Here is a 13384-nt window from a genome sequence, read left to right on the forward strand (position 1 = left end):
TCAAGACACGGTGCACATGTCTCTAAGAGTGAGCAGGTGCTTTGGCGTGTGTGCAGGTGCTTTGACGTTGCATCTGTGAAACTGTCATGGAATATCCAAAAGACAAGAATTGTTCTTCAGTTTGCAGCTGAGGTGGGTGCACACACAAAGGTGATTCGGATGAGGTGTCTGCAAGCTCTGAATTCACCGTGTAGGAGGAAGTAACTTCTCACCTTTGAGCGAGAGCTGCAGATATGATCAGGTGCCTTCTGCAGGAGGATGTGGCTTTGGGGGTTTGTTTTTAAGTATCTGTTAGAGGTCTGGGTTCTCTAAGTCCCAGGTATCCCCGTTTCTCTGTTCTCTGCTCATCCAGGCTCTGGCTTTTGAGAGAAGCGTGCCGGGCTGCGGCCGCTCCTGCTCTGTGCCCTGCCGTGACAGCACAGGGGCGCAGGGGCCGCGTGTGTCCACCCCAGGGCCCCCACGGCGGGGTTGTTTCCAGCTGCACCTGCATAGCACGTAGCTGCCAATGCTGCTGAAAGGTCCGCTGCTTAAAAGGCATTTTGCTTTATGGTTAATGTTTTTTTCGAGACTTGTTGGCTGCTTCCAAATTAGAAATGGTCAGTACTGGATTTTATACCAGAATCATTTGTCATGCCCACATCATTTATGATTGTATCGTCAGAGGCTGCGCTGCCATCCAGAGCCCTGGCCAGGCCGGGCTGGGCACACAAAACCCGATGGATTCAACAAGGGCAGGTGTGGGGTCCTGCACCTGGGCAGGAACAACCCACCAACCAGCACAGCTTGGGGGACCTGCTGAAAGCAGCTCTGCAGAGGGACCTGGCAGTTCTGGGGACAACAGGGTGACCACGAGCCAACAATGTGCCCTGTGGCCAAGAGCCAACGGGACCTGGGGTGTGTGAGGAAGAGTGTGGGCAGCAGGTCGGGGAGGTGAATCCTCCCCCTCTGCTCTGCCTGGGGAGGCCACATCTGGAGCTGCGGGGCCGGTGCTGGGCTCCCCGGGTCAGGGACCAGAGTCACTGCAGAGTCCAGGGAGGGACACGGAGACGCTGAGGGGTCTGGAGCATCTTTGTGTGAGGAGACTGAGAGAGCTGGGGCTGCTGAGTGGAGAAGAGAAGCTGAGAGGGATGTGATCAATGGATCAATAGCTCAGGGTGGGTGTCAGAGGATGGACCAGACTCTGTTCAGTGGTGCCCAGCGCCAGGGTGAGGGGCAACGGGCACAGACTGAAGCACAGGAGGCTTCATGTGAACATGAGCAGAAACTTGTTTGCTGGGAGGTGCCAGAGCCTGGCCCAGGCTGCCCAGAGCGGGTGTGGAGTCTCCTGCTCTGAGACATTCAAACCGACTGGACCCACCTGTGTGATCTGCTCTGGTGACCCCGCGGGATCTGCTTTGTGACCCCGTGTGAGCAGCTGGGGCTGGGGATCTGCAGAGAGCCCAGCCCAGCCAGGCTGGGACTGTGTGGTTCTGTGTAGGAGTCCCAGGCTGGTTTGGCAGTGGGTTCACACTGCTCTGGAACGGCTCCGGTTTGCCGTGGTTGGAGCAGTTGCTGGCACTGGGGGCTGCGGTGCAGACTGGTGACAGATAACAGCACTCGGCTCCTTTGCGGTGGCGTTTGCAGGTACATCACACACAGCTTGAGGTGGGAGGGTGTTGAAGATTCTTTTCCTTCCTCTGCTCCTGTGCTGCTCCTGGCTCTGCCCTGCCTGGCTGTGTTTGGAGATGCCGGGGCCGCGCTGCAGGGCGGGCAGGAGCTGCGGCCCTTTCCTTGTCCCTGACCTCCCGTGTGTGTCCAGCGTCAGCGCCATCCTCTGCCTGCCGCCCGGCGCTTGCTTCTCGCTTCCTCTTAAGGTACTTATATCAGTCTCAAACTTAGGTCACTTTATAATACATTGGTGAAAATGACTTCCCATGAGGTATCTAATGATCTTTGCCACCCTTGTATGACAGACTGTGTATGTGAGGAAATGCTCATGCCAGTCTGTAAATGACTGTCAGATGAGCTGAATGTTACAGAGGAAAGAAAAACACACACAACCTTTTTTTTATTCGCAGGAGCACAGAACTTTGATGTCATCAGACTTTCCACGTATCGAACAGCCTGTAAACTGCGGTTTGTACAAAAAAGATGTAACCGTAAGTTATAATTACACTTTATGTTCAGAAATTTCTCGCGCATGATTGTTTCAAGTATTTTACCCGTGTGAATTTTAAGTACGGCAAAAAAGCAAATATTTTATCAGATAGTGGTAGTTGTTACTTAAATAGAGACTAAATATCTAATTAAAAAGAAGCAATGATCTTTGCTCAATACTCTATAGTATCTTCCAGTTTATTATTTAATGCTTCTAAGGTGTTCAGTATGTGGGCCAGCCGGACGTGTGTCGGTTCTCCTGGCGCCGTGTGGAGCTGCCGGAGCTGCCGGTCCGTGTGTGCGGCACAGAGCACCCGGCAGCTCGGCACAGCAGGCATTGGGGACCACCGTGTCCTCCATGTCTGGGTCCGCTCGTGGCGCTGTGTGTGCAATGTGGCAACCGCAACGAATTCTGTAAGTGCGTGTGAGCCAGCTGAACATGAGCCAGCGTGTGCCCAGGGGCCAAGAGGCCACAGCACCCTGGCTGGTGCCAGCACTGGTGTGGCCAGCAGGCCCAGGGCAGTGACCGTCCCCGTGCTGGGACCTGGGGAGGCCAAACCGCCAACCCTGGGGCAGTTCTGGGCCCCTCAAGCCAAGAAAGGCCTTGAGGTGCTGGAGCGAGTGGAGAGAAGGGAACGGAGCTGGTGAGGGGCTGGAGCACAAGTGTGATGGAGCGGCTGAGGGACCTGGGGGTTCAGCTGGAGAACAGGAGCTGAGGGGAGACCTTCTGATCTCTGAGCTGCCTGAAAGGAGCTTGGAGCCAGGGGGGTCGGGCTCTGCTCCCCAGGAACAAGCGCCAGGAGCAGAGGAAACGGCCTCAAGTTGCCCAGGGAAGGTTGAGGTTGGATATGGGAACAATTTCTTCCCCAAAGGGCTGTGGGGCATTGGAACAGGCTGCCCAGGGCAGTGCTGGAGACACCAGCCCTGGAGGGCTGGACAGACGGACATGAGGTTCTCAGGACATGGGGTAGGGACAGGGCTGGGGAATGGTTGGACTCGATCTTAAGAGTCTCTTCCAACCCCGCAGATTGTGTGAATCCGTGCCACACTAGTCAGCGTACGTTTTCTTGTTCTCTCCCGTGCTCCGTTGAGCTTGGCTGGTGCTGCACAGCGACGCTCAGCCCAAGGCCCGGAGGGGACGCTCCCGGCACTCTGCTGCGGTGGCTAAACTGCAAGCAGGATGCGGAGCAGGCGAGTGTGCACAGGGACAGGCTGCGGGGCAGGATCAGCGTGTCTGGAAGGGCAGAGCAGAGCGGGGATGCGCAGGGGACACATGGAGCTGCCCTGCGCGTCCTGTCCCCACGGCACGGCCTGGGCTGTGTGTCCCACAGCGCTGCTGGGGCTGGCTTGGAGCTGCTTCGTTCCTGTGCAGAAGGGCTCGCTCTCGTCTGCCCGTCATGCTTCTGAATTAAAGTCTCTCTTAAGGAGTAGAGAGGTATTAAAAGCTGCTGATGGTAGCGCATTGCGTGCTCTGGGCCGAACGGCTGACGCCAGGCACGTGCCTTGGGTGGCCCACAGCGCACACGGGTGTCCAGGGGAGGCTGTGCGCTCGGAGCCTGGTCTGGACACCGTGGCCAGGTGCACGTGCTCGCCTGGGCTTTTATTGTTGTCTGGCTTTTGCCTGAGAAATAGCAAGATCAGTTTTATGTAAGAAATGTTAGAGCTCACACTCTTAATTGAGCCCATTCTTTGTAAGTTAAGGAAGACAACAAGGTTGTGGAGTTAGCAAATAAGCCTGGCCTGGGTACCTGTGGGATCATGTTCAGCGTGGGCCGTGGGTTCAGGCTGATCCTTAGATGCCGTCTCCCGCTATCACACTCGCCTTTCAGCTTTGGAACGCTTTAAAAAGTGTTTAATGTGGCTCTGCAAATCGCTTGGTATGGTTTTGGAAGTCTTTTTTCTACATCATTAACACTACTTAGATATGCGCTAAGATACGGCTGGGGAATTGCTTTGCAGTTCTCAACCCGTGTTTAGAAAGTATTATGCTCTGGGCTTGGCAACTGGATCAACTGGGAACAGTCACAGTTGAACTGGAAGGTCAAGTTCCCCCTCAGTGCTGAGCTGCTGGTCAGCGCGAGGATGTTCCAATTCCTGTAGCCCGTTTGCAGTGGGTTTAGACTGTGCCTGCTGTGTTTCTCAGGTGAGAACACCCAACGGCGGCCGTGCCCGGCGCGGGGACGGGAGATCGCTCTTCTCCGTGGTGCCGATTTTCCCGTGCCGGGGTGGAATTCAGGGCCGGGCACACGAGGCGCGTGGGCTGTGCACTGTGGCTGCCGCCCGCTGCCACGGGCCCTGAGCAGCAGCGGAGTCTGTCTGTCACCCTGAATACAAAGAAGTAACTGTTCATTCCACTCTAAAAGCTAACATACTATTCGGAAACTGTACCATGAAAGTAAACTTGCATGCATTACAGAATAGAAGTTAATTATTTTTCCTTTATTTTTAGTTCATCTTGTTGATATCTGGAATATGATTGAAGCCTTCCGAGATAATGGCCTTAACACTTTGGATCATAACACAGAGATCAACGTGTCTCGACTAGAAACAATCATTTCATCCATCTACTACCAGCTAAACAAACGCCTTCCTTCTACTCACCAAATCAGTGTAGAGCAATCCATCAGCCTCCTCCTCAACTTCATGGTAGCAGCATACGACAGGCTAGTAACTCCTGCTTGTATTCTTCAACTAATTGTCTGTTTTAGTCAGCCAGCAGCCGCACGAGCCTCTGGCAGTCTGTCCGCACGCTGCTTCTCAGGTTCGTGGGATTGGGTGTTGCACACACACGTGTATTTACTGTGTTGGGAGCACCTTGGAGACGTCCTTTGCACAGCACCAAGGCTGCGTCTGACCCGTGGCTCCCTTGGCAAAGATGGGCTGTGCTGTGGCCTTGCAGACTGCGGGCGTGGGGCTGGCCCGGGGAACCGAACCGAGCTCCGCGGGCGCGGACAGAGCGTCACGTTAACCTCGTGCTGCTGTAGCGCTGTTTGAAAACCTGCAAGTGTGTTACTGATCTTCGTCAACAACACCATTTTCTAACACTGCCTTGTTTTGACGGTCAGCTTGGGTCCTGTTCTAACGTGCTGTGACCCCAGAAAGGTCAGTTCTTGTTTCGTGGCTGGAAAAGCTTGATTTCACGTTCAGAGCGCTGCCGAGGCGTTTCCTTGTGTCCAGTTGAGTTCCTTTTACAGCCTCTTTCTTCAGGGCTTGGTCTGTGAATGTTCTCGGGTAGCTGTGTCTGTGTGGGTTCTGTGGCACCTGCAGATCTTTCTCTTAAGCACTTCTCGCCTTTCGTGGTCCCCTTTTCCCGGTGCACTGTTGTTTCGGTCTCGCCTTTCTCCTGCTTCGCCCTCTCTCCGAGCAGTCAGGAGCTGCCTGTTCTGCCCAGGACAGCCTGCAGCACTGAATATGCCAAATAGTTGTTGTGTTTGTAAAGCCCAGACTTTGATCCTTTCCTGACGCGACTTCCTCCCGTCACCAAACAGAAGCTGCGTTTCCCTGAAAGAGTCCGAGACCCCAGAACAATCCGTCTCACTAAGGACAGATCAAATCAGAGCAGGAGGACAACAGAATCAAACGTGTTTTTGTGTTCAGTTCTGGTTTGGTGTTTGTTGTGAGATTGGGTTGTGAGGGTGAGCTGATGGGTTTAGCTATTGTGAGACAGTTCATACTGGAAAAATACAGAATTTAAACATAGAAGTGGTCGTGTTTGGGAGCTGGCCCCAAAGACTGAGGCTTTAGAGAGAGGTTTTCTCCCCCAAGCCTGCACGTTCTGCCTGTTCTGGAACCCAAGCAGCACGTGGGATCCCAGCACGGTGCAACAGCTTCTCATGGTGTCTGCTGCTGGTGCAGTGATGGAGAGGAGCTGCAACGGGAGCCGTGCAGTGAGAGGGGATGGAGAGGAGCTGCAACGGGAGCCGTGCAGTGAGAGGGGATGGAGAGGAGCTGCAACGGGAGCCGTGCAGTGAGAGGGGATGGAGAGGAGCTGCAACGGGAGCCGTGCAGTGAGAGGGGATGGAGAGGAGCTGCAGTGGGAGCCGTGCAGTGAGAGGGGATGGAGAGGAGCTGCAACGGGAGCCGTGCAGTGAGAGGGGATGGACAGGAGCTGCAGTGGGAGCCGTGCAGTGAGAGGGGATGGAGAGGAGCTGCAGTGGGAGCCGTGCAGTGAGAGGGGATGGAGAGGAGCTGCAGTGGGAGCCGTGCAGTGAGAGGGGATGGACAGGAGCTGCAGTGGGAGCCGTGCAGTGAGAGGGAATGGAGAGGAGCTGCAGTGGGAGCCGTGCAGTGAGAGGGGATGGAGAGGAGCTGCAGTGGGAGCCGTGCAGTGAGAGGGGATGGAGAGGAGCTGCAGTGGGAGCCGTGCAGTGAGAGGGGATGGAGAGGAGCTGCAGTGGGAGCCGTGCAGTGAGAGGGGATGGAGAGGAGCTGCAGTGGGAGCCGTGCAGTGAGAGGGGATGGAGAGGAGCTGCAGTGGGAGCCGTGCAGTGAGAGGGGATGGAGAGGAGCTGCAGTGGGAGCCGTGCAGTGAGAGGGGATGGACAGGAGCTGCAGTGGGAGCCGTGCAGTGAGAGGGGATGGAGAGGAGCTGCAGTGGGAGCCGTGCAGTGAGAGGGGATGGAGAGGAGCTGCAGTGGGAGCCGTGCAGTGAGAGGGGATGGAGCGGAGCTGCAGTGGGAGCCGTGCAGTGAGAGGGGATGGAGAGGAGCTGCAACGGGAGCCGTGCAGTGAGAGGGGATGGAGAGGAGCTGCAGTGGGAGCCGTGCAGTGAGAGGGGATGGACAGGAGCTGCAGTGGGAGCCGTGCAGTGAGAGGGGATGGAGAGGAGCTGCAGTGGGAGCCGTGCAGTGAGAGGGGATGGAGAGGAGCTGCAGTGGGAGCCGTGCAGTGAGAGGGGATGGAGAGGAGCTGCAGTGGGAGCCGTGCAGTGAGAGGGGATGGAGAGGAGCTGCAACGGGAGCCGTGCAGTGAGAGGGGATGGAGAGGAGCTGCAACGGGAGCCGTGCAGTGAGAGGGGATGGAGAGGAGCTGCAGTGGGAGCCGTGCAGTGAGAGGGGATGGACAGGAGCTGCAACGGGAGCCGTGCAGTGAGAGGGGATGGAGAGGAGCTGCAGTGGGAGCCGTGCAGTGAGAGGGGATGGACAGAAGCTGCAGTGGGAGCCGTGCAGTGAGAGGGGATGGACAGGAGCTGCAGTGGGAGCCGTGCAGTGAGAGGGGATGGAGAGGAGCTGCAGTGGGAGCCGTGCAGTGAGAGGGGATGGAGAGGAGCTGCAACGGGAGCCGTGCAGTGAGAGGGGATGGACAGGAGCTGCAGTGGGAGCCGTGCAGTGAGAGGGGATGGAGAGGAGCTGCAGTGGGAGCCGTGCAGTGAGAGGGGATGGAGAGGAGCTGCAGTGGGAGCCGTGCAGTGAGAGGGGATGGACAGGAGCTGCAGTGGGAGCCGTGCAGTGAGAGGGAATGGAGAGGAGCTGCAGTGGGAGCCGTGCAGTGAGAGGGGATGGAGAGGAGCTGCAGTGGGAGCCGTGCAGTGAGAGGGGATGGAGAGGAGCTGCAGTGGGAGCCGTGCAGTGAGAGGGGATGGAGAGGAGCTGCAGTGGGAGCCGTGCAGTGAGAGGGGATGGAGAGGAGCTGCAGTGGGAGCCGTGCAGTGAGAGGGGATGGAGAGGAGCTGCAGTGGGAGCCGTGCAGTGAGAGGGGATGGAGAGGAGCTGCAGTGGGAGCCGTGCAGTGAGAGGGGATGGACAGGAGCTGCAGTGGGAGCCGTGCAGTGAGAGGGGATGGAGAGGAGCTGCAGTGGGAGCCGTGCAGTGAGAGGGGATGGAGAGGAGCTGCAGTGGGAGCCGTGCAGTGAGAGGGGATGGAGAGGAGCTGCAGTGGGAGCCGTGCAGTGAGAGGGGATGGAGAGGAGCTGCAACGGGAGCCGTGCAGTGAGAGGGGATGGAGAGGAGCTGCAGTGGGAGCCGTGCAGTGAGAGGGGATGGAGAGGAGCTGCAACGGGAGCCGTGCAGTGAGAGGGGATGGAGAGGAGCTGCAGTGGGAGCCGTGCAGTGAGAGGGGATGGAGAGGAGCTGCAGTGGGAGCCGTGCAGTGAGAGGGGATGGAGAGGAGCTGCAGTGGGAGCCGTGCAGTGAGAGGGGATGGAGAGGAGCTGCAGTGGGAGCCGTGCAGTGAGAGGGGATGGAGAGGAGCTGCAGTGGGAGCCGTGCAGTGAGAGGGGATGGAGAGGAGCTGCAACGGGAGCCGTGCAGTGAGAGGGGATGGAGAGGAGCTGCAACGGGAGCCGTGCAGTGAGAGGGGATGGAGAGGAGCTGCAGTGGGAGCCGTGCAGTGAGAGGGGATGGACAGGAGCTGCAGTGGGAGCCGTGCAGTGAGAGGGGATGGAGAGGAGCTACAGTGGGAGCCGTGCAGTGAGAGGGGATGGACAGGAGCTGCAGTGGGAGCCGTGCAGTGAGAGGAGATGGACAGGAGCTGCAGTGGGAGCCGTGCAGTGAGAGGGGATGGAGAGGAGCTGCAGTGGGAGCCGTGCAGTGAGAGGGGATGGAGAGGAGCTGCAGTGGGAGCCGTGCAGTGAGAGGGGATGGAGAGGAGCTGCAGTGGGAGCCGTGCAGTGAGAGGGGATGGACAGGAGCTGCAGTGGGCCCTGCAGTGGCAGAGAGAGCCCAGAGTGACAGGACAGGTCGGGCTCCGGCTCCCTCTGCAGGAGCTGAGCGGCATGGCACACATTTCTTTAGAAACGAAGATCCATCTGGGCTGGGGTTGCATCCCTGGTAGCTGTGTGGCTGCTCGAATGCACGTCATTCAGTAGGTTCTTCCAAGGCAGTGCTGGTGGTAACCTCACCAGTTCCACCACGCAGGTACAGGAGCTGCAGTCTTGGCTTCCCCGTGGAAACGCAGGGTCAGAGCTGTGTTGGGTACCCACCGCCTCGCAGAGCTCTGCCTGGCCTTTGGCGCTTTATTCCTGCTCTAGTTTGCCCAAGAACCTCGCAGGGCTTTCCCGAGTCCCTGACCCTGTCACGGCTCCTTCCCTCAGCCTGTGGCACAGCAGCTGGAGTTATTTTTTATTTCATTGTTTCTAGAAATCACAATTAATTTGAGAGTGGGTTTAGTTGCTTCAACTTCCTTTTTCCCTTTTAGGCTGTAGGTATCAAACCACGCTGTGCTGGTCACCACGCAGCGTGCAGTAAGGGGGTGACCAACAAACGCGTGAGGAAGCGAGCTGGTGAGCAAGGTGTGGGCCGTGTGCTGAGGAGGAGCCGCTGTCCGAGGGCCAGGGGCTCCATTCAGGCACACACACAAACACACACACACACAGGGAAATGCAGGAGGCGCTCACACCTTGTCTGGGGACCCGGCAGCCCGTGCAGTGCTGGGCACTGGTGTGGGGTTGCGGGCAGCAGTGGGAGCAGCTGGGGCTGGTTCTGCAGCGGGAGGGACAGGCCGGGGAGCTGCCCCTGCCCTGGGGTGCGCGGAGCTCTGGTCTGCGCTGGGGGCATCAGCTTGGATCTGGGCAACAATTTCTGCCCCAAAGGGCTGTGGGGCATTGAACAGGCTGCCCAGGGCAGTGCTGGAGTCACCAGCCCTGGAGGGCTGGACAGACGGACATGAGGTTCTCAGGGACATGGGGCAGTGCTGGGGGTGGGTTACGGTTGAACTTGATGATCTTGAGGGGCTTTTCCAACCAAAACAATTCTGTGATTCTGTTGCCAGTTTTGCCCTTTTTCCTTTTGCTATGGGATTCAGCAGGTTGAATAGCATTCAGATTGAAAAGCGTTGGTACAGAAATCGATTTGGGCAAGTTGCTTGCAGGGAGGTTTGCTTTTCTCCCCTCGATTGATGGGCAGCATGTCAGCAGAAGCAGGCCTGGGGCTGGGGGGACCATAAGGTACCTTTGCAAGGGTGAGTTTGTGTCCTGTGAGGAGGTATCGATGGCTTTAGTGTTTGTTCTGGCAATTAATTCCAAGCTGAACTCTTTTGAGAGAGAAGAAATGCTTATTAAAAAGAAAAGGGGGACGTGGGTGGAGACTGGAACTGCGGGAGGTTTGAATCAGCTGGTGAGATTTGCTGGGATGAAGGCGGAGGGCCAGGCTTGAGGAGGACAAACCTGTCACAGACGATTCCAGATGCAGTCAAGTCTTTAACACACAACTTATTCCTGTTTAAGAGCAAAGCAAGCAAGCAGGATAGCTGAGATCTTTACCTGGTTGTGAACTCCACAGACTTTATACAGCTTGAAGTAACTGTGTGCCGTGTGGAGCTGTGTCCCTTGGTTCCCCAGGCAGGCTGGGGGAGCTGGGTACCGCGGCCCCTGCATCGCCCTCCCCGGCACAGCACTGCGCTCCCGCAGCCCCTGCTGGGGTGTTTGAAGTGCTCTGAGCCTGGGCTGGAGAAACACCAAATTACATTTCGGGTGCTTTCCAGCGCGAGAAAGGCCAAGAGCCTTTAGCTCACCGCGGAGCCTGAAATGCTACCAGAAGATAATATTTCATATTAACTGCGAGTGTGAAAGGGGAAAGGAGGTGATTTGGTGACTTCCTGATGTCTCCGTCTGGTTGCTTGTCTGTCACTGACGCTGGACCTTGTCAGTGCTCCAGTACCACGAGCCGGCATTTACCGGGAGTAATTCTGCTCTTGACACTCCCGGTGCCCGCTGTCCCAGCACAGACAGTCAGTGTGCATCTCCTGCCCCCGACGAGTGTTCCCGTGTCTGCACACACAGTGGGTGTGCATCTCCTGCCCCCAACGAGTGTTCCCGTGTCCGCACACACAGTGGGTGTGCATCTCCTGCCCCCAACGAGTGTTCCCGTGTGCGCACACACAGTGGATGTGCATCTCCTGCCCGCCGACGAGTGTTCCCGTGTGCGCACACACAGTGGGTGTGCATCTCCTGCCCGCCGACGAGTGTTCCCGTGTCCGCACACACAGTGGGTGTGCATCTCCTGCCCCCAACGAGTGTTCCCGTGTGCGCACACACAGTCAGTGTGCATCTCCTGCCCCCAACGAGTGTTCCCGTGTCCGCACACACAGTGGGTGTGCATCTCCTGCCCCCAACGAGTGTTCCCGTGTCCGCACACACAGTGGGTGTGCATCTCCTGCCCCCAACGAGTGTTCCCGTGTCCGCACACACAGTGGGTGTGCATCTCCTGCCCCCAACGAGTGTTCCCGTGTCCGCACACACAGTGGATGTGCATCTCCTGCCCGCCGACGAGTGTTCCCGTGTGTGCACACACAGTGGATGTGCATCTCCTGCCCGCCGACGAGTGTTCCCGTGTGTGCACACACAGTGGATGTGCATCTCCTGCCCGCCGACGAGTGTTCCCGTGTGTGCACACACAGTGGATGTGCATCTCCTGCCCGCCGATGAGTGTTCCCATGTCCGCACACACAGTCAGTGTGCATCTCCTGCCCGCTGATGAATAGTTGAGAGGTTTTCTAGGCCTCTCCCAACACCCAGCATGTATTTTCCCCATCACCGTGTTTTCCATGATAGTACAAATTCTCTGTCCGATACATTTAGTTGGTTATCTTAACCCTTTTTCTCCTGGCCGATGTGACTCGAAGGTGGTGGTTCAGCCCGTTCCGCTGCCTGTTTGCAATCAGGATGCTGACTCAGTACGGTCCTGTTTGCCAGTAGGTTTCTCAGAATTCCAACAGCTTTCACACGCATTTCCTTTGCCCCGTGTGCCGCTGAACCAACGTGTAACCAACTTCATGGCGACAGCGGGTTTACAGTGAGATCATCACACCATGCCTGGCTCAATAGCCTGTACTGGAGGCTCCTGGTTGTTCAACCCTGTGAGCCACCTTTGTGCTTTGCTGACTTAGTTCCCTCTCCATCTCATCCTTATCTGTCTTCCTGGTAGCAGGAATAATACATATTTCTACAACGATAACACAATTTCTATATAAGCTGAATGGGCTTTTTTGTACTTTCCATAGAGACAAAAGAGTTTTCTCTTGCTGATCCTAGAAAATGATTCCTCAAATGTGGCACCTGTTCGACAGCACAGCAGCGTCAGTGACTGAGATGAGAGCAAAGCTTCACTCCTGTTGTTCCTGCTGTGTGGCATATTCAGGATATACAACTCAACCATTAGCTGTTGTTCACTGTACTGTCTTTGATGTTCAAATACAGATTTCATTCTGAGTTTAAATCAAGGGTCAAACTTTAAAGCAACTAACGAAGGGCAGGAGAGGGAAAAATGAGATTTTTACAGTGAACAAATGTATTTTAATGTAAAAAACTAAATTAACAAGTTCCTTTTTTATAGGGCAGTTGTGTGATGCACAAGACAAGCGGGTGTCTCTTTATCTGTGTGGGTGTTGTCATTCTGCAAGGAAGTTTGATTTGTGGTCAGACACATGTAAACTCCTCCAATATATTAAAATGCCGGTGTTATCGCTGTTTGAATGTTGTGCTGGATGGGTTTGGCGGTTCTTGGGAGTTGACGGAGCGCGTTTGTGCGTCTCCTGGGCCGCACGTGGTGTTGTTCCCTCTCGTTCCTGGTATTAACTGCTGGCCTGTTTTCTGCAGCGAGGGCCACGGGAAGCTGACGGTGTTCTCCGTGAAAGCCATGTTAGCCACCATGTGCGGCGGGAAGATCCTGGACAAGCTGAGATGTGAGTATCTGCAGCCGCGCCCTTTGATGCGGCGTTTGTTTCCACTGCTGGCCGCACGGGTTCCATGGTGGCTGTTCCGCGAGCTCCCCGGTTTGCTTACCCAGCGACGTCCTCCCGACCCGCAGCTGCTGTGCTGGGTTTGCGCCCGGGACCCGGCGCGCTCGGTTACCTGTGCGGGTCTCTGGGTTGTTTGCAGTGCTTTGCGTGGCAAACCTCAGCTCTGCTTTCTGGGACAGCAACGGCCGATTTGTTGCCATGTCCCCTGTTGTGAGGATGCTGGATTCCTGCAGATCTCGTGCTTCGTCCGGGGTGCTCCCTGCACCGCCTTACTCGGGAACTCCAGCCTCTCACTTCCTGGTTTTGAACTATTTTATTCTCTTGTCATCAGTTTTACTACCTCTTTTTCCTATTGTTTCCATGAGCCTCCTCCTGTGTCTGTAGAGAACCAGCGATACCATGAGCGTTGGTCTGTCCTTCAGGGTTAGTTCCTGTGTCTCGGTGACAGGCTGCACTGCTGTGTCCGTAGAGAACCAGCGATACCATGAGCGTTGGTCTGTCCTTCAGGGTTAGTTCCTGTGTCTCGGTGACAGGCTGCACTGCTGTGTCCATAGAGAACCAGCGATACCATGGG

At 56.4% G+C, this 13384-nt stretch overlaps 1 protein-coding gene across 1 annotated transcript in view; it reads left to right on the plus strand.

Moving 5' to 3' along the window:
- DTNB (dystrobrevin beta) overlaps positions 1 to 13384 on the plus strand; it is a 174267-nt gene that overhangs the window by 13436 nt on the left and 147447 nt on the right. Inside the window, exons 4-6 of the mRNA XM_080341105.1 lie at positions 2058 to 2138; positions 4586 to 4799; positions 12668 to 12753. Coding sequence (XP_080197231.1) covers positions 2058 to 2138; positions 4586 to 4799; positions 12668 to 12753 — 381 coding nt within the window. The remainder of the gene's footprint in view (positions 1 to 2057; positions 2139 to 4585; positions 4800 to 12667; positions 12754 to 13384) is intronic.

This window comes from Nesoenas mayeri, assembly GCF_963082525.1.
Source record: "Nesoenas mayeri genome assembly, chromosome: 3".
NCBI lineage: Eukaryota > Metazoa > Chordata > Aves > Columbiformes > Columbidae > Nesoenas > Nesoenas mayeri.